This window comes from Anabrus simplex, chromosome 6 (genome assembly GCF_040414725.1).
Source record: "Anabrus simplex isolate iqAnaSimp1 chromosome 6, ASM4041472v1, whole genome shotgun sequence".
Taxonomy (NCBI): Eukaryota; Metazoa; Arthropoda; class Insecta; order Orthoptera; family Tettigoniidae; genus Anabrus; species Anabrus simplex.
This window is the reverse complement of record NC_090270.1, coordinates 203684406-203711539: the sequence shown is the minus strand read 5'-3', so window position 1 is coordinate 203711539 and position 27134 is coordinate 203684406. Positions and strand designations below refer to the sequence as shown.

Here is a 27134-nt window from a genome sequence, read left to right as displayed (position 1 = left end):
TAATTTAAAACTTTCCTTTCTTTCGACCTGATTTCAACAATCGATTGAAAGCATTCGACTTATATCGAAGCTCCGTTACAGCGACAGGTGTTCGTTTTGACTGACAGTGCAGCAAGCACACTGGGTAATGCGCTATTGTTCTGAAGACTATAACATGCACAAAGCAGATGACGTCATGGTTTATGCACTGATATTCCCATTAGCGAGGAGCACGATAAGGTAGGTGTTTTGCCGTCTTGAGCAATCCTCAAACCAGTGGCAGTATTACAGTTGACCACAAGGGACCGCCACCTCCCCTATTACGGTTAGCCACAGCCTCGCAGGAGATACTATTGCATTACATCACCGGCAGATATCACTAGTAATTCTGAATAGGCATTTTCTAGCTCATTCGCAATCGCGGGAAGAAGTTTGCTTTACCTTGTGATTGGAAAATCTTTTCAATTGAAATTTATTTGAGTGTTGTGTTTTGATTCTCTGTTTGTATGGTTTGTAACCATGGTATTCTTTGTGTAAGAGGAAATGAATTCTGTTCAGGTAATATTAACCAGCGAAATATTAACCGCCCGCCTCTGTGGTGTAGGCCCTAGTGGTTAGTGTAATTAGCTGCCACCCCCGAAGGCCCGGTTCGATTCCCGGCTCTGCCATGAAATTTGAAGAGTGGTACGAGGGCTGGAACGGGGTCCACTCAGCCTCGGGAGGTCAACTGAGTAGAGGTGTGTTCGATTCCCACCTCAGCCATCCTCGAAGTAGTTTTCCACTTCTCCTCCAGGCAAATGCCGGGATGGTACCTAACTTAACGCCACAGCCGCTTCCTTCAGTCTTCCTTGTCTATCCCTTCCAATCTTCCCATCCCCCACCAAGGCCCCTGTTCAGCATAGCAGGTGAGGCCGCCTGGGCAAGATACTGGTCATCCTCCCCAGTTGTATCCCCGACCTAATGTCTTATGCTCCAGGACACTGCCCTTGAGGCGGTAGAGGTGGGATCCCTCACAGAGTCCGAGGGAAAAACTAACCCTGGAGGGTAAGCAGATTAAGAAAGAAATATTAACATATCAGGGTAAGTTAGAAATTAAAAGGCTTGGACCGACACACATTCAGCTTTAGAAATTATTGCGCCCCCAGATTCACTAATCCGGGGGTTCCAAAAATTGTTTATATTGAACCATACGCGTTCATAGGACTAACTGCTCACGACAACTTCAAGATTTAAATTGAAAACGGAATGCTTACTACCTACGAGTACTTTCAGAAAATTAAATATAATAAGCTTTTACGAGAAACATCTTGTAATTAGACGTATACCGCGGTAATGAAAATATTGATTTTCACGAAACACATTTAATGATTTTGACAGGAAGGAGTAAATGATCCTGCACTGAAAAATATAATTTGCAATATACACAGATCCATTCGCACTGTTCAATTTCAGTAATCGACTTCGAAGTGTAAGTTTCTTCTGTTACATTATTTTCTTTGATAATTTGTCACAAGTATGGTAAATATGGCAGTGTTGAGATACGGCTTATCGTTGGAGAAAGTTCTGCTTCTATAAAATGACCCATTTTTTTTAACACAGAGAATTTTAATCAAATACATCTTCAACAGGGAGGAACGCGCCTGGCATATGATTGTGCTGGTATCTAGCGGTGAATATTCGAATTGGCTGCAACGGTGTGCAGTAGAGATGGGCACTATCGACTAGTCGGGCCATAATCCCTTCGAACTATCGACTAAATAGTCGAATGTTTTCAGTCGAACAAAAGTATCTATTCATTACTTCCTGTCGAGAAGACTGAACAGTCGAATGAAAGTATTCATATAACGCAAGTAGTCAGTCCATGAAAAACATTCGAATGTTTCCAGTCGAAAATCTCCATATCAAAAGTGTAGAGCCGTACTTTTACGCATTCGACTCATTTTAACGTAATATACCAATAATTAAAACTCACTTGTATAGACACCCATTAAAATCCGAATTACGCACTCGTTCGTACACGGGGCTAATAGATAGAGAGATGCCCTTAATACGAACCAACATCATACGAATGGCCTTTCTTGGTGCTAAATGGACAGTGAAACGTAGAGAGACGACAATGAGGCTCTATTCCTGAACAATGCTAACAATAATATGTACAACGCGTTGCTGTGGTACACAATTAAAACACAATACTACCGTATTTTCTAGATTATTATTATAGTTATTCAAATTATTATTATTATTATTATTATTATTATTACTATTATTATGCCGTATCAATAGTGCTTAACGTGATTAACATAAACAAATATGCAACGAAATAAAGAGCATATAAACGACAAGAGAAAATCGCCATATATAGTAGGTACGTACATATGAAGTTAACATAATTATATATTACATATCCGAAGTGATCATAAACCGATAGTTCCATCGCTTCCATGTTGCTGTAACTTGAGTGCGACTGAATTCAGTCGACTTGTTTTGTGCTGACTGGACAGCGAAACGTGGAGAGATCCGTGGCGGGAATGCGACTGAATTCAGTCGACTTGTTTTGTGCTGACTGGACATTGAAACTTGGAAAGATGCGTGGCGGGAATGCAACTGAATTCAGTCGACTTGTTTTTTAAAGTAGTCGACTATTACGATAGTTTAAACTATCGACTAGTTCGATAGTGCCTATCTGTACTTGGACCGGACAGACTAGATTTCATTATCAAGAATGTTACAAAAACTGACAAACGCGACTATAGGCGTAAGCAAGGGTTTGACAGCGGCATAGGTCCTACCCTTCCGAAGGCCCGGCTCAGACCAAAGAGAATGAATAAGAGATGACTCTTAACGTTATTTTTCACTATAGTACGCAACGGCTGCGCAAAGATCGCCAGGAATTGCACACTAGCGCCTCTAGCTTATACACAGCTGAACTAAAATTACCGGGCGGGCGATTTAAATCGTTTAAATCGCCCTCACCACAAATCTCCTTGCTTAAGATGATGATGATGCTTGTTGATTAAAAGGGCCTAACATCTAGGTCATTGTTTTAAGAGAAAGTACAACTAGGCAACCAACCCCTATATATATTAGTAATCGGAGAGAAGAAATGGAAGGGGGCTGACACTAGGAAAAATTATTGTATCAGCTAAGGAAGAGCAGGGCCATGGAGGGCTTGAAAATAAGACTCCCTGGGCCTCCATACGTAATACAATCGGGGGCAGAAAAGAACAGGTGGTGATCGAGGTAGATCAGATAGGATAGATGAAAGTGGGGAGCCTGGCACAAGTAAGCGGAAGCAATGCCAAAATTCAATTAAGGGCTCCGTGGTCGCCTACCCAAGCTCCCAAGTGCAGAGCCCACATGGGACCCCTTTTAGTCGTCTCTTACAGCAGGCAGAGGATGCTGTGGCTGTTATTCTACTGCCCCTGCCCACAGGGGGACAACTATGATAAGGCTAGCTGCTTTACGTTGCACCGACACAGATAGGTCTTATGGCGATGATGGGACAGGAAAGGCCTAGGAATGGGAAGGAAGCAGCCGTGGCCTTAATTAAGGTACAGCCCTAGCATTTGCCTGGTGTGAAAATGGGAAACCACAGAAAACAATTTTCAGGGCTGCCGACAGTGGGGTTCGAACCCAATATCTCCCGGATGCGAACTCACAGCTGTTCGCTCCTAACCGCACGGCCAACTCGCCTAGTACTATGATCAGAAAAGTTTGTACAACTGTTACCATCACATCAAATGAATGGGTTACCTACATCACAAATATTAACTTAGTTACTTGGACATTGCATACATACCAGTACATACTTTTGTATAGGAGGTTGTGCATACAAACTGCAAATAAGAGAGGTGAGAATATAATATATTCCCTGTGTTCTGATGAGAAATTTTCTCCAAAATACAAGATTTTCAGTGAACCCTCCTTTGGTAGAAATGGATGCTTAACCAAAACTATGACCTCTTTACACAAATCATTCACACAATATCACACGACACTTCCACTTCAGTATTTGATTATTATCATACAATTATACACAAATGATGATCTCATATAAAGGAACAGACTATGAGTACAGTAAACCACATGTTTGAAAGGTTCATTGCTCTTGAAAATAACTCCACATTACAGTTTTTCACTTCCCATTTAGCAGATATGCTTCATGCTGTACATAATCTCCCTATAATAATATTAATAATAATACTAATATTAATGATAATAATACATGTCCCATGAAGTTTAAATAAAGTGTTTGATTATATAACAACTGTAGGGCATGAATTTATAAAAGTCATTAATGCAATTAAGACAAATGGGAGTCTGAAACATGCAGATGTATGGCATATTTTGAATTACAACACTGAACATGAACTGAACATACTTGTTTTCCACCTTTATGAACAATTATAATGATGTTCTGGGCTTCATAATGATCTCAATTTTTTTGCCTATGAGGCTCATATCTCACCGATTCATGGCAACGATGGAATGGGCCTCAGAAGGATGCAACTGTGGCCTTAATTAAGGTATGGCCTTAGTGTCTGCCTGCCTATTGCAAAGAAGGGAAACCATCTTCAAGATAGCTGACAGTGGGGTTCGAACCCACCACTGCCCAAGCACAATTTCATAGATACATGACCACACTGCACAGCCTGCTTGTTGGGTGTTTTGAAATACAAAATTAAATATATTGCTAAATAATCATTCGCATTCATAAACTGAAATTGTTTAATTTGAATGTAAAATTAACATTAATAACATTAGCACCAGTGTTCTCCCTAGAAATGTTTGTCAGGCGGGTGGCAAGAATGAGTAGCTGATCAGGGAATACTACGTAAAACTTCAATATGAATTTAAATTTCAATTCGTTCCCCTCGGGGCGTTAACAATAATATCAGACAGGTAAATATTAACTGCACAATTGAACTATTTGAATGTTATGATCACAAACAAGTTATAACAGAGTACGTTGAACTTCTAGTGTTCTATTGCTCCTTCCAAATCATGTAACACTGGACTTAGGCCTCCCACTCGGTTGCTGTGGACATGTGGACAGCATCTTTATACAGCATCCTTGATAGGGGTCCTGGATAGCTGGAGTGACAAAAGTGCCTCGAACACACAGTGCGGTTTCTCAGCTGCTTCGGAGGAAGCTGCCGCAACCGTTCGACCCCACAACGTCCAACCACTCTCTGCAAAGGTTACAGGGAAATGATGAAATAAGATTCCGTGTTGCCAGCCTTCTTCGCTATCTGTGTAAATTCCACAGATCTGACACTTTTCGTGCATGGTCTGAGACATGAAAAGAAATAGAAGAAAATAATTAAGGACATTGTAATCAGTTTATATTTTTACTGCTATTATCAATACTATCAAAACGATAGTGGCTTATCAGACATAGGCCTAATATAACATTACATCAACTGAATTTTAAGGTGTCTGTGTCAAGTAGGCTTATGTAAGTATCATATCAACCACCATGCAAAAAGGTAATAAAAAGGTGACAGCCAAAAATAATAGCAACTATCAATCATTAATTTACTAACTTACTTAACCTCCTGCGGCCTTGTATCCTTTTAATAGGATTTTATTTATAAATAGAATGGAATATCCTCAAAAATTATTCAAACAATAAGATAAAATAAACAGGAAATTTAGGCCTAGGCGATTATGTTTCAATTTTTTTTATTTTTTTTATTTGCTATTGGCTTTACGTTGCACCGACACAGATATGTCTTATGGCGACGATGGGACAGGAAAGGGCTAGGACTGGGAAGGAAGCGGCCGTGGCCTTAATTAAGGTACTGAATACTTAGGCCCTCCACTCGTGTGGGCGCGCTGTTGTACATCACGTGACTCACCCTAAGCCCACGTGACGAATACGGCAGCTCCTATTGGTAAAAACATCTCCTGATTGCTATTGGTCGATTTGAGTTTGACAACTTGGACCACATGGGACAACCACGTTTTTGACGTTTGTGACATTTTGCTTCACTTTGATTTGTATGCTATCTGTTATCTTCGTTTGCGTGTTTGAAGAAAAAGTACAAGATATTTGAGGTAAGCATCCTTACTGTTCTTGTTTTACTATCTCCTGAGGCCAGAACATGAAAACATACCACACAAAGGCAAATGAATTTCGGATAATTTGAAACATAAGTGCGGCCAGTATCCAGTATTCGGGAGATAGTAGGTTCGAACCCCACTGTCGGCAGCCCTGAAGATCGTTTTCCGTGGTTTCCTCATTTTCACACCAGGCAAATGCTGGGGCTGTACCTTAAATTAAGGCCACGGCCGCTTCCTTCCCAGTCCTAGCCCTTTCCTGTCCCATCGTCGCCATAAGACATATCTGTAATACCAATATAAATGGTCCGTTATTGGACATTATAAATTTTCCAGCTAACTCATTCTTGGTTGCCAGCGTTTCGCCCTCGTGTGCTAGGGTGGGCTCATCAGTTGGTACCTAGCACACCTACCAATACGCTGGCTAGTGCATACCGTGGAGGCCACTGCGTAGGCTAACTGGAGCCACCGGCAGTGCCAATGCACCAAGAGACCCTGTCTCATTATCAAAAATTGATGCCTGCTTGGCCATCAGATGACATAGATATTGATTCCCATAGGGAATCTGAAATATTTGTCCTGAATGAGTAAATTTATAATACCAATATAAATGGTCCGTTATTGGACATTATAAATTTTCCAGCTAACTCATTCTTGGTTGCCAGCGTTTCGCCCTCGTGTGCTAGGGTGGGCTCATCAGTTGGTACCTAGCACACCTACCAATACGCTCGCTAGTGCACACCGTGGAGGCCACTGCGTAGGCTAACTGGAGCCACCGGCAGTGCCAATGCACCAAGAGACCCTGTCTCATTATCAAAAATTGATGCCTGCTTGGCCATCAGATGACATAGATATTGATTCCCATAGGGAATCTGAAATATTTGTCCTGAATGAGTAAATTTATAATACCAATATAAATGGTCCGTTACTGGACATTATAAATTTGTGTCGGTGCAACGTAAAGCCAATAGCAAACAAAAAATTGAAACATTAACGTCAAGGCCTAAATTTTCTGTTTATTTTATCTTATTGTTTGAATAATATTTGCGGATATTCCATTCTATTTTTAAATAAAATCCTATTAAAAGGATACTAGGCCGCAGGAGGTTAAGTAAGTTAATAAGTTAATGATTGATAGTTGCTATTATTTTTGGCTGTCACCTTTTTATTACCTTTTTGCATGGTGGTTGATATGATAGTTACATAAGCCTACTTGAAACAGACACCTTAAAATTCAGTTGATGCAATGTTATATTAGGCCTATGTCTGATAAGCCACTATCGTTTTGATAGTATTGATATTAGCAGTAAAAATATAAACTGATTACAATGTCCTTAATTATTTTCTTCTATTTCTTTTCATGTCTCAGACCATGCACGAAAAGTGTCAGATCTGTGGAATTTACACAGATAGCGAAGAAGGCTGGCAACACGAAATCTTATTTTATCATTTCCCTGTAACATTTGCAGAGAGTGGTTGGACGTTGTGGGGGTCGAACGGTTGCAGCAGCTTCCTCCGAAGCAGCTGAGGAACCGCACTGTGTGTTCGATGCACTTTCGTCACTCCAGCTATCCAGGACCCCTATCAAGGATGCTGTATAAAGATGCTGTCCACATGTCCACAGCAACCGAGTGGGAGGCCTAAGTCCAGTGTTACATGATTTGGAAGGAGCAATAGAACACTAGAAGTTCAACGTACTCTGTTATAACTTGTTTGTGATCATAACATTCAAATAGTTCAATTGTGCAGTTAATATTTACCTGTCTGATATTATTGTTAACGCCCTGAGGGGAACGAATTGAAATTTATATTCATATTGAAGTTTTACGTAGTATTCCCCGCTCGGCTACTCATTCTTGCCACCCGCCTGACAAACATTTCTGGGGAGAACACTGGTGCTAATGTTATTAATGTTAATTTTACATTCAAATTAAACAATTTCAGTTTAATGAATGCTAATGATTGTTTAGCAATATATTTAATTTTGTATTACAAAACATCCAACAAGTAGGCTGTGCAGTGAGGTCATGTATCTATGAAATTGCGCTTGGGCAGTGGTGGGTTCGAACCCCACTGTCAGCTATCTTGAAGATGGTTTCCCTTCTTTGCAGTTGGCAGGCAGATACTAAGGCCATACGGTACCTTAATTAAGGCAACAGTTGCATCCTTCTGAGGCCCATTCCATCGTTGCCATGAATCGGTGATATATGAGCCTCATAGGCAAAAAAATGAGATCATTATGAAGCCCAGAACATCATTATAATTGTTCATAAAGGTGGAAAACAAGTATGTTCAGTTCATGTTCAGTGTTGTAATTCAAAATATGCCATACATCTGCATGTTTCAGACTCCCATTTGTCTTAATTGCATTAATGACTTTTATAAATTCCTGCCCTACAGTTGTTATATAATCAAACACTTTATTTAAACTTCATGGGACATGTATTATTATCATTAATATTAGTATTATTATTAATATTATTATAGGGAGATTATGTACAGCATGAAGCATATCTGCTAAATGGGAAGTGAAAAACTGTAATGTGGAGTTATTTTCAAGAGCAATGAACCTTTCAAACATGTGGTTTACTGTACTCATAGTCTGTTCCTTTATATGAGATCATCATTTGTGTATAATTGTATGAAAATAATCAAATACTGAAGTGGAAGTGTCGTGTGATATTGTGTGAATGATTTGTGTAAAGAAGTCATAGTTTTGGTTAAGCATCCATTTCTACCAAAGGAGGTTTCACTGAAAATCTTGTATTTTGGAGAAAATTTCTCATCAGAACACAGGGAATATATTATATTCTCACCTCTCTTATTTGCAGTTTGTATGCACAACCTCCTATACAAAAGTATGTACTGGTATGTATGCAATGTCCAAGTAACTAAGTTAATATTTGTGATGTTGGTAACCCATTCATTTGATGTGATGGTAACAGTTGTACAAACTTTTCTTATCATAGTACTAGGCAAGTTGGTCGTGCGGTTAGGAGCGCACAGATGTGAGCTCGCATCCGGGAGATAGTGGGTTCGAACCCCACTGTCGGCAGCCCTGAAAATTGTTTTCTGTGGTTTCCCATTTTCACACCAGGCAAATGCTGGGGCTGTACCTTAATTAAGGCCACGGCTGCTTCCTTCCCATTCCTAGGCCTTTCCTGTCCCATCATCGCCATTAGACTTATCTGTGTCGGTGCAACGTAAAGCAACTAGCCTTATCATAGTTGTCCCCCTGTGGGTAGGGGTAGTAGAATAACAGCCACGGCATCCTCTGCCTGCTGTAAGAGACGACTAAAAGGGGTCCCATGTGGGCTCTGCACTTGGGAGCTTGGGTAGGCGACCACGGAGCCCTTAATTGAATTTTGGCATTGCTTCCGCTTACTTGTGCCAGGCTCCCCACTTTCATCTATCCTATCTGATCTACCTCGATCACCACCTGTTCTTTTCTGCCCCCGATTGTATTACGTATGGAGGCCTAGGGAGTCTTATTTTCAAGCCCTCCATGGCCCTGCTCTTCCTTAGCTGATACAATCATTTTTTCTAGTATCAGCCCCCTTCCATTTCTTCTCTCCGATTACTAATATATATAGGGGATGGTTGCCTAGTTGTACTTTCTCTTAAGACAATGACCTAGATGTTAGGCCCTTTTAATCAACACCATCATCATCATCTTAAGCAAGGAGAGTTGTGGTGAGGGCGAGATGTTTGGTGGCCATGACATATACTAGGAACTGTCCCATCATTTGCCTTACTGCAGGCAAAAGGAAAACCATTCTCAGGACAACCAGTGGTAGGGGAACAGCCCGTTTCTGTGTCCCAAATGCAGAGGTGTAGAAACACTGTGGAACCATAGCCACCCCTCCTCTGCTTGGTTGGCTGGTTGGAGTGCATGCTGTCAGACCACTGATCAGCCTACTCTGCAACCACCAACATAGATTTCTGCGTTCGATATACAGTAGGTACAAATGGCACTGTCTGAAGTGAGTTTCCACTGTCTTCAACTGGCATTTCGTCTAGGTCACAGCAAAGTCCCTTGCACACCGTAATGTTGTGGAAGTAGCAGCATATTGTTCATAATACTGTACTAAATTAGCAAACAATTCCTTGGACATAGGTCTTAATAGGTGGAGCTATGTTGTGATTTGGCATGGGAATGTTTTATGCTGGATCAGCTGCCATGTTATTGTATGTAGATCCTGATGCTACGTATTTCTGTCAATTTACTGGAATTCCTCTCCTGCGGATGGACTGAAAGGAAGCATTATTTGTACCTCCTGCATGTTGTAAGAGGGAACAATCACAGAATCTGTAAGCGCTCTCTTGTCTTTTAAACCCACAAACATATCCATGATTCCATCCTTTTCCATGTAGCAGAAAAATTTAGATATATCCTACTGTCACATAAAATAGAACATTTTTTAAGTATTGTAAATAGTGCAGATCAATGAATACAAGGGATGCATACAATTTTGTAGCTTGACATTGTTTATCATCTAAATGCAGATGACTGATTGAATGATATGTTGTGTTTTGGTGCAGTATGTAGGACCAGAGTATGTGCTATCATGTCTTGGTTTCTTCAAACACTACTCTGCCAGAGATTTGCCATCCTCTAGTAGATGCAAAAGAAGCAAGGTAAATCCGGGACAGATGCCGCTCCGGTAGAGATGCCGCATACACTGTATCTAAAGGTTCCCATCGTTACAGCTAGATGGCAATATGTGTGGTTTTTCAGTTTCTAAGGAAGAACTACTGTCTCCAAGTGTGACAAAATTTGCTCGTATATTACGCCAATTATAGCCGATATCTTGAGGCGAGTACATGTTTCCTCCTGACAAAGTTTTTTCGTGTGTTAATTTATTGTATATTAAGTTGGTTTCAAATGCTTCAATCAGACGTTTTTAGTACAATAGAAGTCAGAAGCATAACTGTAGTTGACAGTAAGCTAATTCTGGGCCATGATAGCCTTGAGGTACGACAACAGGAGGATGCGGCGTCTCTACCTGATAGTTGGGAGAGTTGCCGCACAACAATCCGGCTGAGATGCCTCATTGCTATCAGATTCTACAAGCGATCTGGAAACATTCAATATTATTCAGAGTGTACCGGTATTTTATTCGAATATTTTATCGTCTTATGATTCTTAATATACATGATCTATTTTTATTGCTTTCATTTGTAACATTATTGTATTATATAAAATTATATTATTTTCAGAAATAAAAATTTGCTACATGCCTGCTCAGTATAAAAGTAAGGGCACTGTTAAAAGACCTCAATGGACAGAGGAAAATTTAAGAGACGCTGTTAAAAGACTGAAAGCAAAGCAAAGCAAAGCAAAGCAAAGCAAAGCAAAGCAAAGCAAAGCCCCGGGTTCGATTCCCGGCCAGGTCAGGGATTTTTCTCTCGACTTGAGGGCTGGTTCGAGGTCAACTCAACCTACGTGATTAGAATTGAGGAGCTATCTGACGGTGAGATGGCGGCCCCGGTCTGATCAGGGAGGCAGAATGATACTATAGAATTCAGGAACGAACACTGAAACTTAGACTGCAGTCAGGAAATCTGGGAAAAGGCTCTCTGGATCCAGCAGGTATATCTACTTCAATAATCACCGAAGTCAAAATTATATTTTAAAAAGCTGACTGTATCCAGTGTTTTTGAGTTACAACCAGTAGCTGCAAGAATCTTGCTCTACATATAACGACTGTTGCAGCAAAATTGCAAGAGAACAAAGTTTTAAGAAACAATCTGTAAGAGGGTAAACATCAGTTTTAGATTCAAGAATCCTACCTTAGACATGTTTGCAAATTACTGTGTCCGGACAGAATTATATTCATTATGATTTTGGTGTTTCCTTTATATAACACGCCGGCCCAGTGGTGTAGGGGTAGCGTGCCTGCATCTCGCCCGGAGGCCGCGGGTTTGATTCCCGGCCACATCAGGGATTTTTCTCTCGACTTGAGGGTTCGAGGTCAACTCAGCCTACGTGATTAGAATTGAGGAGCTATCTCACGGTGAAATGGCAGCCCCAGTCTTGAAAGGCCAGCATAATGGCCAAGAGGATAAGTCGTGCTGACCACATGACACCTCGTAATCTGCACGCCTTTGGGCTGAGCGGCGGTCGCTGGCCAGGCCAGAGCCCTTTCAAGGGCGTTAATTGCCGTGGGGTTTTATATAACACAGTGAAGAATCCATTGCACATGCACATTCATAGTAAATCGAAATTAAAATATGATTAATTTAATGTTGTAAATTATCAGATAGATTCTTTTACCATTGAATAATTATATTACATGGATATAATTGCCTTGCAGTACGTTCTAATGTTCGGTTATATTAAAGTTGAAGAAACTGGCTTAAATTTGATTTTCTAATTAATTATTTTACTTGCGGCATCTCTCCCGAGCAAAGTCGGCATCTATACCGGGTTCCAGGGAGACACGCCGCTGATGCAACAATTCCTTTGTTCTCTCTTTTCTCCCATTTACTTTCAATTACCAATATTTTGCTCATCTCTGATCAAATGTACATGTTTTCAAATTATGCTCGATGAATTTGCAACAATTTTTAAAATAAATATACCGAGTTATAACAAAAGACATAAAAAGTGCGGCAACTCTACCGGAATTACCCTACAAATCTCAATATTTCTCAGTGTGTGGCCCTAGGTGCCTCTTTTGACAGACTGAAAGATGTATCACATAGTAAGTTCCTTGGGAAAATACAAATGGTGTTGCTGAAAACTTTTGCAATATCAGTGCAACATTAGACTGCAATAAGAGAGAAAAGTATTATGTTGTACCTCGTCAGTTCCAGTCTTTCTTTTATAAATGAATGATTTTGTATTTGTGTTGTATTGAATAGTTTTCTGGCTGATGAATATTAATTGATGATTAACACTGCTGAATGTAATGTCATGAGATTATGATATACTATGATCACTAAACTTTTTGTGCAAATTTCTACACAATTTTATACCTGTAACACTGTGGATAGTAGGTAGAATATAGCTCCATAAATCAAAAGATCGTGTTTCATTTCAATTTACCTTTGAATCCTACAAACTCCCTCCTTAGCATATGAGTTTCCTTTCATCATTTTGGTTCCTGTGTATGGTTTTCTTTCTTACATTGTATTTATATTTTATTTCCTGCATAAGTGGCATATCTTGATACTATTGACTGTTACAGTTGGCTTAAGTAGTGTTAAAGAGGACTGATGTACGAGGGGATGTTAGTGTCTATTTCTGTCATAGGTCGTAATCTGAGATCAGGATTGCCAATCCCACTCACCTTCTGGTCACTTCCTTCCTCCCTTTGTGAGTTAGCTTCCTTTTTCCTCAGCAGAAACAAAAGCAGCACAGGCAAGGCCAGTCACTCCCATCCTTCATGGCTTTGTGAATTAGTAAAAATGAAATATAGCTCCATAAATCAAATAATTATAATAAGCAGCACAAGCTGGTAAGCTTCTTTTCTCCAGCAAAAAAATTATTATTAATAATAATAATAAAGCACAGGCCAACCTCCAGGTGTATTGTTGTTCAGAATGCAGTATTTCAGAAAAAAGTAACAGAAAGAAGGAAAGAAAGAAAAGGAAATGAAAGAAAAATATAACAGAAATTAAAAAAAAGAAAAAATATATTTAATATAATATTAAAGAGTGGAGGGGCGACGAGAACCTGGGGACCCTCCGCGCGCTAAACGATTTAAATCGCCCGCCCGGTAATTTTAGTTCAGCCCTGTATAAGCTAGAGGCGCTAGTGTGCAATTCCTGGCGATCTTTGCGCAGCCGTTGCATACAGAAGTGAAAAATAACGTTGAGAGTCATCTCTTACTCATTCTCTTTGGGCGTAAGTTTAAGAGAGAAATGTAAGAAACACGCAAGTGGCTCTGTGGATGTAAGTCTAGAAGTTCGCTTTTTTGTTTGCCCTGTTTATTGTTCAACAAAGAAAGAAGTGTATGGAATTTAGCTGGGTGCACAGACCTTCCTGCTCATTTGAGTGCAAAAATAAATTAACATGAAACGCGAGTATTGAATTCCCTAGTGTTGTCTGTAATTTCCAAGACGAGAATAATTAACATGTGATACAGCAGAACCCTGATTAACCGAGATAATGTGGAGACTATTGGGGTCAATTCAGAAACAATGATTTTAATAAATCGACCAGTGAATGCGGTACACATTATTTCTATGCTTCTCATCATGCCCAGGTGAACTTTGTGCTATTTAAAAACCAAGAATAGTGCTCACATCCTTGAGTGTTCACAGTGCAGTAAAGTTATTATGAATTTTACTTTTGTTCTACACTAACATATTAGTCTAGTATAAAATTTATCCTCGATTACAAGGGTTCTACCATATTATTTGTGAAAAAGGAACCGTACAAGGAACTTTTAGTGAAGTGATTTATGTACCTATGTTACTTTTTTGCTGATTTGAGACATGAACAAAAATGTTGTTGTGAACCCCCTAAAAATTTTGTCACGAGCCACCACTGGTCAACATAGTCATGGTGTAGCTCAACAATTAGTAGTCCAAACCACCTTCTTCAACCTCCAGGGTTTCTGTCATTAAATGCACAATGCTTGGATGTGGTTTCGTTGCTGTGACTTCGTGTTTCATCTACACAATCATGCCACCAAATGTTGACATGGGGAACTTGAGGAGGGCTGAAATGTACCTGGTAGATTTATTAATGATGTAACAACCAGTAACTAGTGAATGTTCAAAGTCACTGGTCTATTTATTCTACTGGAACTTCTTGTTAACTTTTCAAGTCAGTATTTGAATGCTATGCCAATCAGTTTACAGGCAGTAATTAAATTAATTATGACTCACCATTTAGTACCACACAAAACAACTTACAAGTCCAAAACTGAGGGACATAATTTTATACAGTTCTTGAGATAACGTAACAAAACTTTAGGTGATGCTGTGGTATTGTATATCAGAAGGTCTGATGACACAGGTCTCTGTGGTAGTGCATAAAATATATTCATACACACATCATAATAAGATCACGCACTAACTTTGCGATCAAGACATCAGTATGATGTGTCTTTTCTTACATTTTTGTTTGCAGTAAAGGATACTCCCTCTAGATCCATTAAAGTAAGAATCCAGAGAAAATGTGCCATTTTATATCCGGAGTAATGAATGACCTCAAATAACCAGAAGACTATCTCATTCAACAGCACAGTTAACAAATGCAGATAAATTTCCACCACTGTTACTGGCTCCTGCTTCCTACCTTAGTCGTAGAACAGAACCTCACTGTTTTTCCTCCCTGCCACAATTAGACCAATAACCCTGTTGTCAAAATATAATAGAAAGGCTGTTTCACTGTCAAAGACATGCAGAGACTCCAGATGAATTGTGAAAGGTATTTTGGTTGCAGTATTCAGAAGGTTTACATCGCATCACTTCCACTATGAGCTTGATGCAGCAGGTCCTCTTACCGGATATGCAGACACTAAATTATTATTGCTTTCATCTTCCAGAAGTGCTGATTCACTTTATGTATAATCACTACCACACTCTACCACTCTCTTCCTCTAATCACTCCTGGACTATTACTTTCAGTTATACATAAAAGACAGGAAACTTCAACATTTTTAAGTGCATGGGACAGTCAAATCATTGTAAATATCCGGGATTAACCTCTGTAGGTTGTGAGTAATCACCCAGCATAAAAAGCTTATCTTAGTTTATTCTTCCTACAGTATGAGGAGAAGTTGATTATGTTTTCTTTAAATATTTAGAGTATGGTAGTTCATTGGATACACAAGAGTGTACACTACAAGAATGCATGCAGCTTGACTTCAATCAAATAAATTCGATGATCAATATATCGATCAGATTTCCAGCCCTTATAGAGATGATTCATAGATGGTAGGAAAGGGATAACTTTGAAGAGTGAAATGACACAAAGAATTAATTTTTACAACAGCTGGTTAACGAGACATGAAAGTTCAAACATTGTGCTACAGCAGATGTAGATCGTTTGTCAAACTGCCTGTATGATGAGCCAGTGCTAGACATAGGCCTACAGTTTAAAGAACACACAGTACTCTGCCACCCATTTTACTTGTAAGTGTAGTAGAGATGTCTAGGCTTCAGTTTACTATACAGAGAGGCAGACTACATATGCAGATACTTTTGGTAAGACAATGTACACAGAAACGGTTTGATTTTTTTTAAAGTTTACTGAACATAAAGTTTACTTACTTCCTTTTTATCTCTGTTCCTGTCGATATCTTTCTTAAGAGATACCAGAACATCCAAAGATTCTGGTCTATCAGTGTCGTACACTAGAACATAACCATCTGCCAGACCAATGTACTGACGAGCCAACTGAGATTGCTCTCTTGATGCTGGATTGGAATAATCCAATCCTGCGGTATCATAGAAACGAACCTTTTCTCTTGTTCCTCTGTCAGTTTCTATGTTGGCAACATAGATATCTTCAATAGTAGAGTGAAGTTCCTGTGAAAGACAATTACTTAATAATATATTCTTCTAACACAATAAGATCAAAATAAGATAATAGTTTCCTATCACAAATTAAAAAAGAGATATATACCGGTAGACACTAAAGGATCCTAACATTGTTCTTTATTAAATGGTTCTTTAATTCAGAGCACCTCTTTTCCCCTCATTATCTCACTGCAGCAGTGATAAATATTTGAATATTCACTGTGCACGCTATGAAGAAGTGACATATGTGATTTATTTTCGGAGTATTGTGAGAATGAAGGCCAATACTGTAAGGGGGCCAGTGAGAGCGGACAATGCTGACAGAGTGGCAATAAGGTGGCGAGCCAGCAGAAAGCAAAATAATACCACTGACAAACTGTTGAGGTTCATGGTAACGAAGCTCTCTAGAAGTTTGAAGGTGGCTAGCAATGAAGAATTCGCCAGAATGAGGAGGAAGTGGAAACTACGAAAAGCTTCTGTGGGCTTACATAAAGAGCAAACCCAGCGAGAATCTGGTCACTCTTGAGCAAGTCGGTCTTGAGCAAGTTAGTATTGTGTCAAATGCAAGTCAGTTATAAGACAGTAACGAGTTCTATATGTCAGCAAGTACTGTAGTGAATAAAGACTGTTTGAATTATGTGGTGCACGACGACCTATAAAGAGAACTGTTCTTCAAAAACAATGCGCTGTGAAAGCCATGTTGGAAAATGGGAGTTCAACGCAACACTTGCTGTGTGTATGAAGAGACCATGAGTAAAAAAACTGTGTTGAAAGGAAAACTGAAATGCGAGTGAATACTTGTAAATATCTGTAAATAGTTCAATAAATTTAGTGGATAATAAAACATGCTACCTCTCTGTGCAGTAATTTTAGTTTTTAACAACCAAGACAACTGTCACGGTAATCTGGAAAAGCATAAAAATAGTCTTACCGCTTTCATTTTTAAGCAGACCGGACTTAAATATTGATGCTACAAGTAGATCTCCTTTACATCCTTACTACAACCCCCTAAATACCCTCATAACCATATAAAGAGATCTGTAACATTTATTTACTTTTCAATAACATAAACTTAAATTAATCCATAATTATTTTATTACAGAAGATACCGATCTGACACATACCGCTGTTTTTGTCACATTGCCATAAATGAGCTGCTCAAGTATAGCAGTTTTACCAACACTTCTTAGCCCACACACTACCACACGGGTTGTTTTGCCCATCTTAGACTGGAATGTAGGTCTCTTATTTCCATGGAGAGGAGAATGTCCTGCATAAAAGCCAAGAACAGAAAAGGAATTAACTATAACCTGCAATACAAAGGCACTTCTGCAGCTCAACAAAACAAAAATGAATACAGCAGAGGTTAAAAAAGTAAATGTTGAAAACAGCATAAGGTAATATTACCTGACAAAATATTTCCGGCAGAGGATAAGATTTTCTGTTGTGTGAGAATCTCTACAATCAATCCTCTCAAGACACTCAAACAATATAAATGAGTCTATTAATCAGTCATTCCTGTTATCTTATGATGATAATCTTGATCTATACCTACATACTCACCAATTTACAACATAACTTGTTGGTTTAGGAACAGAGAAATGTAACTCCATTTCTTCTACTTTTCAGGAGAGCCAAAAGAAGCTAAAATGACACTATATTTTATAGGTTTTAGCTACAGTATAAGAGATTTGAAAAAGTGCCTTCAAGGACATTTAGAGATTACACTGACACTAAATGGAACATGACAAGTCAAGCTGTTAAGTTTCTTGTTCTTTGAATATTTCAGTCCAATGAGTCTTCTTCAACTGGGTCGATCCTGTGCAGTATGTTTTGCGTCTGCATAGCTCCTGCATCCAGAGTTCACAAGAAATTTCATCATGAATGTCTTTCATGGTGTTCCACGAGGGTGATTCCCTGGAATTTTACCTTCCAAAATTTCCATAAACACATTCCTATGTCCCACCAAGAGAGGTGTCTCTTCCTAATCTGACTCAGCAGCTGTCTGTTTTCTTGGACAATGTTAAATACCTCAGTGTTGGTCTTCAGCACCCAATTTATCCACTGCTGCTGACGCCAACACCACATCTCGAAAGCTTCTAGCCTTTTAATATAACTCTTTGTTAACATCCAGGTCTCAGCACAATACAGCGCAATAGACCAAATTCTTTTACGTAAGGTGAGGGATATTGTTTTCTGACTGTTTATCTCTGAAGGCCTTGCTTTGCTACTGCTATTCGTGTTTTTATTTTGGCGTGACATTGGTTTTCTGTTATCATCTGGCTAAGGTATTTGAACTGTGCTATCTGTTGTACAGGCTCACCACTGCAATGGGCATGGGTTCCTACTAAATATCATGACTTTTCTTTTATTGTTGTTGTTATTTTGCTTTACATTGCACCAACACAGATATGTCTTATGGCGACGATGGGACAGGAAAGGCCTAGGAATGGGAAGGAAGCGGCCGTGGCCTTAATTAAGGTACAGCCCCAGCATTTGCCTGGTGTGAAAATGGGAAACCACGGAAAACCATCTTCAGGGCTGCCGACAGTGGGGTTTGAACCCACTATCTCCCGATTACTGGATACTGGCCGCACTTAAGCAGCTGCAGTTATCGAGCTCGGTTTTTCTTTTATTAATACTCATTTTCATACCAAATGCCTTAGCTTTTTCATTCAGCTTTAGCAACATTTTGGATAAAGTTATGTCCAATAAAAGCAAAAACACATTTTTGGAGTTATGTTCCTCTGTTTCTAAACTGGCACATTATGGTCTAACATAGGACCACAATACCATTTTAAGAGATCCACAGACCTATCTGTGTTGGTGCGACATAAAGCTAATTGTAAAAAAAAAAAGGACATGAGAACTAAGTTACTGCTTATTATCATAAACAAATCTCGGAGTTTAATGGAGCACAGTTTACATACTTTTTCTTCTCCACTTTTTGCACACCATGATGGAATCACGGGTGCGAACTGTGTTGCATATTTGGACTTGGCCCCCTTTTTTTTTTAGTATCGGATATTCTTCACGATACCAATCCTACGTGAAGGGGTGTACGCGTATTCACTATTGCATGTTTCTGCGATGGCTGGTACAGGGTAGGCCTATATAAAGAGACGTGTATTGAGACAAGCACAAACATCCAGCCAGAGGACTTAAATCCCATACCCATATGGAAATTGAGGCCAAGACCCTCTAAACTGAAGGCTGTGATGCTGACCATTCAACCAAGCAGCCAAAACAGTCTATAAACTAATGTAAAGTAGTTCTGAGAAAAATACTGTGTTAGTTTCCCTATTGCCAATATGTTTCAAAAGCATGTACTACCCAACAAAATTGTATTACTGTACCTAGGTGTCCAATCTTGAAAATGCACTTTTTCTCCTTTTAGTTATATGACTGTGTATATTATTTGATGTGTTTCTACAGGATATGTGTCTCAAAATTTATCAATAGGCCTACTTTGTATTAGTGGTCCTTAAAAATTGTTTCATTCAGGAAATTTAATGCCTTCTTTGCTTCAAAAAGGCCAGTGATGTGGTCTAAGGATAGCGAGCCTGGTTTGATTCTCGGCAAAGTTAGGCATTTCTACCTGGACCAGAGGGCTGGTTCAAGGTACACTCAGCCTACATGAGAACAATTACAGTACTATCTAATGGTGAGATAGCAGCCCCAGGCTAGAAAGCCAACAATAACAGTTAAGAGGATTAGTCAAGTCACCTTGTAATTTGCAGACCTTCATTCTGGGTAGCAGTCAGTTGGTAGGCCAAGGTTTGTCAGAGCTAATGCATCATTGGGTTTCCTTTGAAAAGTCAAAGATAGAGCTCAGCCAGGAAGTCATGGCACTTGAGCATGGACTCTTTTGGTCTACAGAATGGACTCATAGACACAGTCCACCTGAAGGGCATCAGTTCAGTGTGTAACAAGCTGTCCAGCTACAGTAGAATGCTGAGCTTGTTGCCTCACTCTCTCCATCAACACTCTGGGTACCCCCACTCCTCTTCTTCCCTGCAAGCCTGGCTCACTCCGCACACATTTTTGTGCCATGGAATTCTGGCCAAGGTCTATATCATACTGAATAGTTTGAAATATGACTTAAAATCTGTGACTATGTTACCAGATTTGTTCAATTTATAACATCCAAATACCTCCTGCCTTCAGTTATTGTAAATAGTATAGCAAAGCAAAGTCACCTCCGTACAGGCCATGAAGGCCCTTGGAGGAGTGGAAGGTAAAGGCTTCCACCATTGTTAACCTCAGCATGTGGTGGGGTAGAGTGGTTAGCTCTACGCCCGGCCACCCTCGCTCCCAGGAATTAACCTGGTACTCATTTTTGGTGTAGGCTGAGTGAACCTCAGGGCCTTCTGGGCGAACCGAGCACGCCTTTACCGCCTCAGCCAGGCAGCCCCTATTGTAAATAGTATGCATTGCAAAAATATATAAATTATAATTATCTCTAATGTAAGTTACTGATGAGCAGTCTGCTAGACTCCTTTGATTATGTAAGGTGGCCTATTCCTGGTCTAGGGTTACAATGTTAGCTTCCTGCCAAGCTGGTTCAAGTATTAACTCTGCTAAAAGAAAAAAGAACAAACTTGTCGCACACAGCCCATCGAAGGTAGTGGCTTGCTAAGACAACTGCCTGCCCAGTCAGAGGGGTTCCAGAAATTGGAGTACCATGTGGTCAACGAGATGACTTCCTCAGCCATACTGCTTGGCTTCCACGACCAGGTCTGCTGCTGCCAATGCTGCGATGGAGGATTTATGAGGTTATGCCGTGAATGTAGTTTTGCGAAGACAACTAAAAAAAAAAGAAAAAAAAAAAAAAAAAGGGGGGGCTCAGTCATCCTAAAAGTGGTATTCCATGGTTTGCCCGCATTCAAGTGCAGAAATTTGGCCAACACTGGTATTATTAGGTAGCAAAAATGGCAAATATTGGTCAATGTATTTATCCAGCTGTTTGTTGGTAATATTTTAGATATCAGTGGATGTTAATCTCACAGCCTTCTGGAATATTGATATGTGTAATATTATTAAAATTAGAGCAGCCTATATGTCAATGCTCAAAGCTTAATTAAATTATGTTCTAAAACATTTTTATGTTAGCATTCCATTTTACAGTTATGCTTCCTAATTTGAATTAGTAGCAGGTTCGTCATAGAGTATCACTTAATTTTTTCCTAGAAAATCAGCATTGCGTAACAACATTCTAGTAGCTGTAACTAAACATTAAACTAAACATTAGACCAATATCTTTTAATACCGTACACTTCTTTCATTTTAAAAAGCAACCTTACAGTTTTGTGTACATGATCGTTGATAGTGTGATCATAGCCACAGCCTGTTATTTGTGGAATCTGACTTTTCACTTAAAAAATGCTACACAAGTTGGTTGGGATTTGTATTGTGACCACCTTGGTCAGGAATCAATCAGCTATTGTGTCCTTACTTCTTTTATATATAAAAAGTCCCCAAAAATGATAACACATCAAAATGAGACAAGTACAAGGTATTGCCATTATTAAACTGCACAGTCAGTTAAACATTAACTTAGAGGTTGTTTATGTTAGATAATAGTACAAAAATCCAGTATTTTTCCACCTCTACTCCTTCCTTGTACCCTAATGAAAATGAAAATCCACAGCCTGTTTCCAGTCATTTGACCAGGTCAGGAACAGAATGACCATCTAGCAGAGAGGATAGGAATTGTACCGTCTGCCGAAGCCTGTCGCACTCCTCTGGGGCAATGATTAGTGAATGAGAGATGAAATGAAACGATACCGACAGTGTTCTGCCTTTGCTGGCAGGACCTAGTGTTTACAGTGCACTATGTCTTCTGGTATGGGCTAGAGCAATTTTGTTACTTTCATTGATCTGTCTCTGTCTTATCCTTGGCTTTGACAATATGAAAGTGACTGAGGTATGAGCGATGCTAGTAATGCCATTCCTTGTGCAGCCAGTCCCTGCTATGAATGGTGTGAAAACATTGCTCATAGGGTCGGTTGGTGCATGCATTTCAGTGGGCTTGGCAGACTGACATGTAATAGCAACTTCTGGCTCGGTGAAGAATGCAACGGGAAACTACCTAACTCCTCATTTACCTAGTTCGCCTCTTCAGTGATGCCTAGGCCATCTATGACAGCTGATGGCAGAGCTGTTGAGGATCCAACCAGCCTTAGGGCTGAAGACTGAACATACATACATACATACATACATACATTGACAGTGTTGCTGGAATGAAAGATGACAGGGAAAAGTGGAGTATCCGGAGAAAAACCTGTCCCACCTCCACTTTGTCCAGCACAAATCTCACATGGAGTGACTGGAATTTGAACTACGGAACCCAGCAGTGAGAGGCCGGTGTGTTACCGCCCAGCCATGGAGGCTTCTCCTTGTACCCTAATGATTATATTTAATAGCATTTGACGGTGCCTACAAAAAGTGAACTGGTGATAGTCGCCTCATGTACCGTAACCACCATCTTCAGGGCTGCCGACAGTGGGGTTCAAACCCACTATCCCCCAAATGCAAGCTGATAACTATGTGACCCAAACCGTAGAGCCACTTGCTCGATCATCCTTATTTATCGGGGTTGTTATCCTAATTTCTAATGTCTCCTAATGTAATGTTTTTCTGGAATGCCTAGGAAACTTTATTTATTTTCTTTTAACTTACGCCTAAGAATCTTTTTGAAACATGTTCAGGAATTAAACAACACCAACATTTGTGTAAGTTGGACTGATATGTTTCCACAGTACAAAAAAATGGTTCTGTACAGTACAGTGTATTAAACTTCAGAGAACTGCTAAAATATTATTTTCCTGGCCTGAAGTAATACTTTGGACTACACTGTCTTGGCTATGAATATGATATAGGCTACTCACTGATTAAGATATTGCCCAAATAAAGCATGTTTTACGTGACTGTTGATATCTTCATCACACCCACAGGAAATCTAGTTTTATGTGGGAAACCAAATCACAAGGACATGGCTTTTCCTTTCAAAAATCCCATATGCATCGACCAGGAAACGGAGTGAACATACAATCAAGTCCATCTATCAACAACCTCTTTATGGTGTTCAAAACATTTGTAGCAAAGCTTGGTCCAGGCAAGACCTGCTTACAAAGAAATACATTCATGACAAAAATATGAGTGATCTTAAATTTAGTCATGCTTAGATTACTTTCTGTCAAATAATAATAATAATAATAATATGAGGCTGTCAGCTGTTCCAGAAATCAATGCAAGGAATCTGGTAACCCTACCTTGAGGCACAATTTTTAATTGACAAAGGCATACCCAGATTAAACATTCGACGTTTTACTAAGAATCCTTTCCGTCTATGACTCCGATTACGAAATGAATTATCCCTGCTCGACATGGTGTCCTCTTCGATTCAAATAAATGATTTACTACTAAGCCGATCTGAAAGATACTGCGATCGCGACCCCAAGTTCAAGTAGTTATCATTAGCAAACACGAATTAGCGACTTGATCTTAATAATGTCCTAATGAAGAGGCGTAAACAACACGTACGTTTCAGTTTGTTCACGGTAACATTAAGATACTGGAGACTGAAGAGATTTACTGTAGAGGAACAACGATTAACGTTGAACAAGAAAATAGAAACACTGTCCCACCACCTTACCTGTCACGTCCAGAGAAGAAACATTTAGCTACAGCCATTTACGTAAAGTAAGCTGTAATTAGATAATATTTTGAGAACTGCACTCATAATTTCCACCACTGTAAACAACAACTTGCAGTCTGAAACAGTGTTTGACAGCTACCCTGTTAACACGTGTATAAAAGGAGTGAAGAAAAGAAACAACATTAGCCCTCGATTGCTCAGAAGTGCCAACATTGATATGAAAAGTTTCACGACTGTTGTCTGTTGGTAGTGCTTGTAACACACATCTATGCAGTATTCTTTGATTTCGAGAAGGCAGTGGAAAAACGACATAAAATAAAAAATAAAACGTTTGTAAGTATCAAAGGGAGATTACTTTTCTCTTTCTGATATTGTAGCTAGTAGCCTAATGGTCGCATAATTCAATCAATTCCGCTCCACGACAAATAGACTAAAATGCAATTGCTCGAGTCCGTGAAACTTGCTTCCCTCGACGAGCTCACATTTGTGGGATGAAAAGCACACCAAACATCATCATCATCTCCTTATTCTTATCATCATGTCTAAGATTTGTTACCGGTACCTTAAATGATGTAACTTGGTATCTTGGCATTTACTAGTGCGGTACAGCTGCAGGCAGTCACGAAATTCGAACTTCAAACAATCGAATAAACCTAGTCCTATCGTAGAATATATCTGTTGGTTAGATGCTCAGCTCTTGTGCTTAAGATTGCTGGATCGAATTCCGGTACAATAGGCTGGTATTAATAACATTTTTAACTTCTAGAATACCGTCTCTCAGACAGAGAGAAGCCAACAACGAGTCGGTAGTTTTCCTTTCGGGCCACCGATACCCGATACCACGTCCTGGTCGAGTGTTCGTTTCTTACAAACGGTAATGGTTGTGTTTGGTGCTTGCTTGCCTCCTGCTCGCTGCGTATATTTCAGAACCATCCGAAGTACCTTGTTCTAGCACCGCACATGTTGTTTTGAGACCTCGGTTTTCGTGGTGTACCACTTGGAGGCGCCAGTACTAGAGCTTCCCGATCGTGGTGTTTGTCCTGGCTGAGTTCCGACAAAAGAGTAGTTACGAAAATGTAGTCCTTCGACTGGGAAGGCTTGGGAGCAAGGAGACGAACAGCTAGAGCAAACGAAATGTCCGAGGTGTCAGTGAAGAGATGGCTTGGAATGACATTGTTAGACGAATAAGCTTGAGCTGAGTTTTAAAAGTAGGGAAGAAAATAACTGGAAGATGAAATTGGGAGGAGGGGGGAGAAAAAAGTGCAATATTCGTTTATAAGAAGATGAATTAGGGATTGGAATAGGCCCTAATTTACCAAGGGAGATGTTTGATAAATTTCAAACTCCTTTGAAATAATATTTAAGAAAATACCGGTACTGGGAATCTGCCACCTCGGCGACAGCCCTAAATGCAGATCATTGATGACTGACAATGATTTATTTATTTATTTATTTATTTATTTATTTATTTATTTATTTATTTATTTATTTATTTATTATATGCCCACTTTCAGTGATTTTTTATGGGGTGATGGTTTCCCTCTCTCCAGTTCTCTTCTTTCTGCGCCGGTCTGAGACGCTGACCTTCTGACCCCAACTTGGCAGATTCGAACCTGGCTCAGTCCGGTGGTATTTGAAGGTGCTCAAATATGTCAGTCTCGTGTCAGTAGATTTACTGACATGTAAAAGAACTCATGCGGGACTAAATTCCGGCACCTCAGCATCTCCCAAAGCCGTAAAATAAGATAGTGGGACGTAAATCCATCATTATTATTATTATTATTATTATTATTATTATTATTATTATTATTATTATTATTATTATTATTATTATTATTATTATTATTATCTCCTTTCTGAAAACGTGCAACAAATGAACAGAAACCAATATGTTGCCATCACTGAAAATACATTGAACGCATTTTGATGTAGTTTCCGATGTTCATCACTTCTATGAATGGCCACAAAAATTAATTTCCACCCGTGCGAAGCCTCAAATAAAAGCAAGTAGGCCTACACATGTACTCAGGTTAGGTTTTCGGCGACTATGGAACAGGAAAGGGCTAGGAGTGGAAATTAGGCGACCGTAGCCTTAAGTAAGGTACAGCTTCATTTGCTAGTTGTGAAAATTGGAAACCAGTGAAAACCATCTTCAGGGATGCCGATGGTCATCTCCCGAATGCAAGCTCATAGGTATGCGGCACATTTAACGCCGCCAACTTCTCGGCTGTCGATATAATATATTCGATATACAGCAGTCTTCAATATATATTTGATTTGACGCATTTCATGTTATCTTCAACGCCTCTCCTTCAGCAGGAGGAGAAGGAGAGACAAAATATTATTTTAAATTAGGTCGGATAACCTCACAGTTTTTGGCTTACTATTTTCAATTCGTCATATTAGGATCAGATCTGTTTAGTTAGGATCGCAGAGTTGTATACAATCTCTGAAGTGTATGGATCTTTCTACATACGCGACGGAAGGTCAAAAACCTCACTATGCGACTGAAAAATCTGTCATGCTGAAGTTTTGGAAAATTTTGAGATCAACACACGTTTCCTCAATAATACGAGCCTAGTACAGCAACTAACCTTCCCGCGGCGCCACATCTGTACACGCTGATTCTTCAAAGAGCCGACATATTGATCCAACTCACTGTCGCTTCACCTAAAAATTATTTATACCAATATCTTCTCATTCCAACTCCCTGGGTCATTCAGATGTGAGCAGAATCTTACATCCACTATCATCATCGTACCCATAGCAACAAATAATAGCTAATAATTCAGGCAGGTGGCTGTCAGGACGTGAGATATTTTGATGAGGTCCAACTTTCATTGGACGTTGACTGTACACAGTGCTAGGCTGTGAGTGGGTTGTGCTGCTGTGCAGTGTAGCAGATCTACAGGAGCCACTCGGTCAAAGCTACCTATGTTGCAGTGTAGTACCG

The 27134-nt window shown here is 39.6% G+C and overlaps 1 protein-coding gene across 4 annotated transcripts in view; it reads right to left on the bottom strand.

Moving 5' to 3' along the window:
- The window catches only part of kappaB-Ras (NFKB inhibitor interacting Ras like 1), a 58871-nt gene extending 34020 nt beyond the window's left edge, over positions 1 to 24851 (bottom strand). The window contains exons 1-4 of one of the 4 annotated variants that reach the window (XM_068228380.1): positions 24179 to 24336; positions 17646 to 17791; positions 16273 to 16530; positions 4651 to 5271 (exon numbers count right to left, since the gene is read on the bottom strand). In XM_068228380.1, the coding sequence (XP_068084481.1) occupies positions 5041 to 5271; positions 16273 to 16530; positions 17646 to 17744 (588 nt within the window). In that variant the 5' untranslated portion in view covers positions 17745 to 17791; positions 24179 to 24336 and the 3' untranslated portion in view covers positions 4651 to 5040. Of the gene's footprint in view, positions 1 to 4650; positions 5272 to 16272; positions 16531 to 17645; positions 17792 to 17928; positions 17976 to 24178; positions 24337 to 24743 lie in introns of those variants that run through there. The other 3 variants (XM_067150156.2, XM_067150155.2, XM_067150158.2) reach the window with 3 other exon arrangements.
- Positions 24852 to 27134: the final 2283 nt, after the last annotated feature.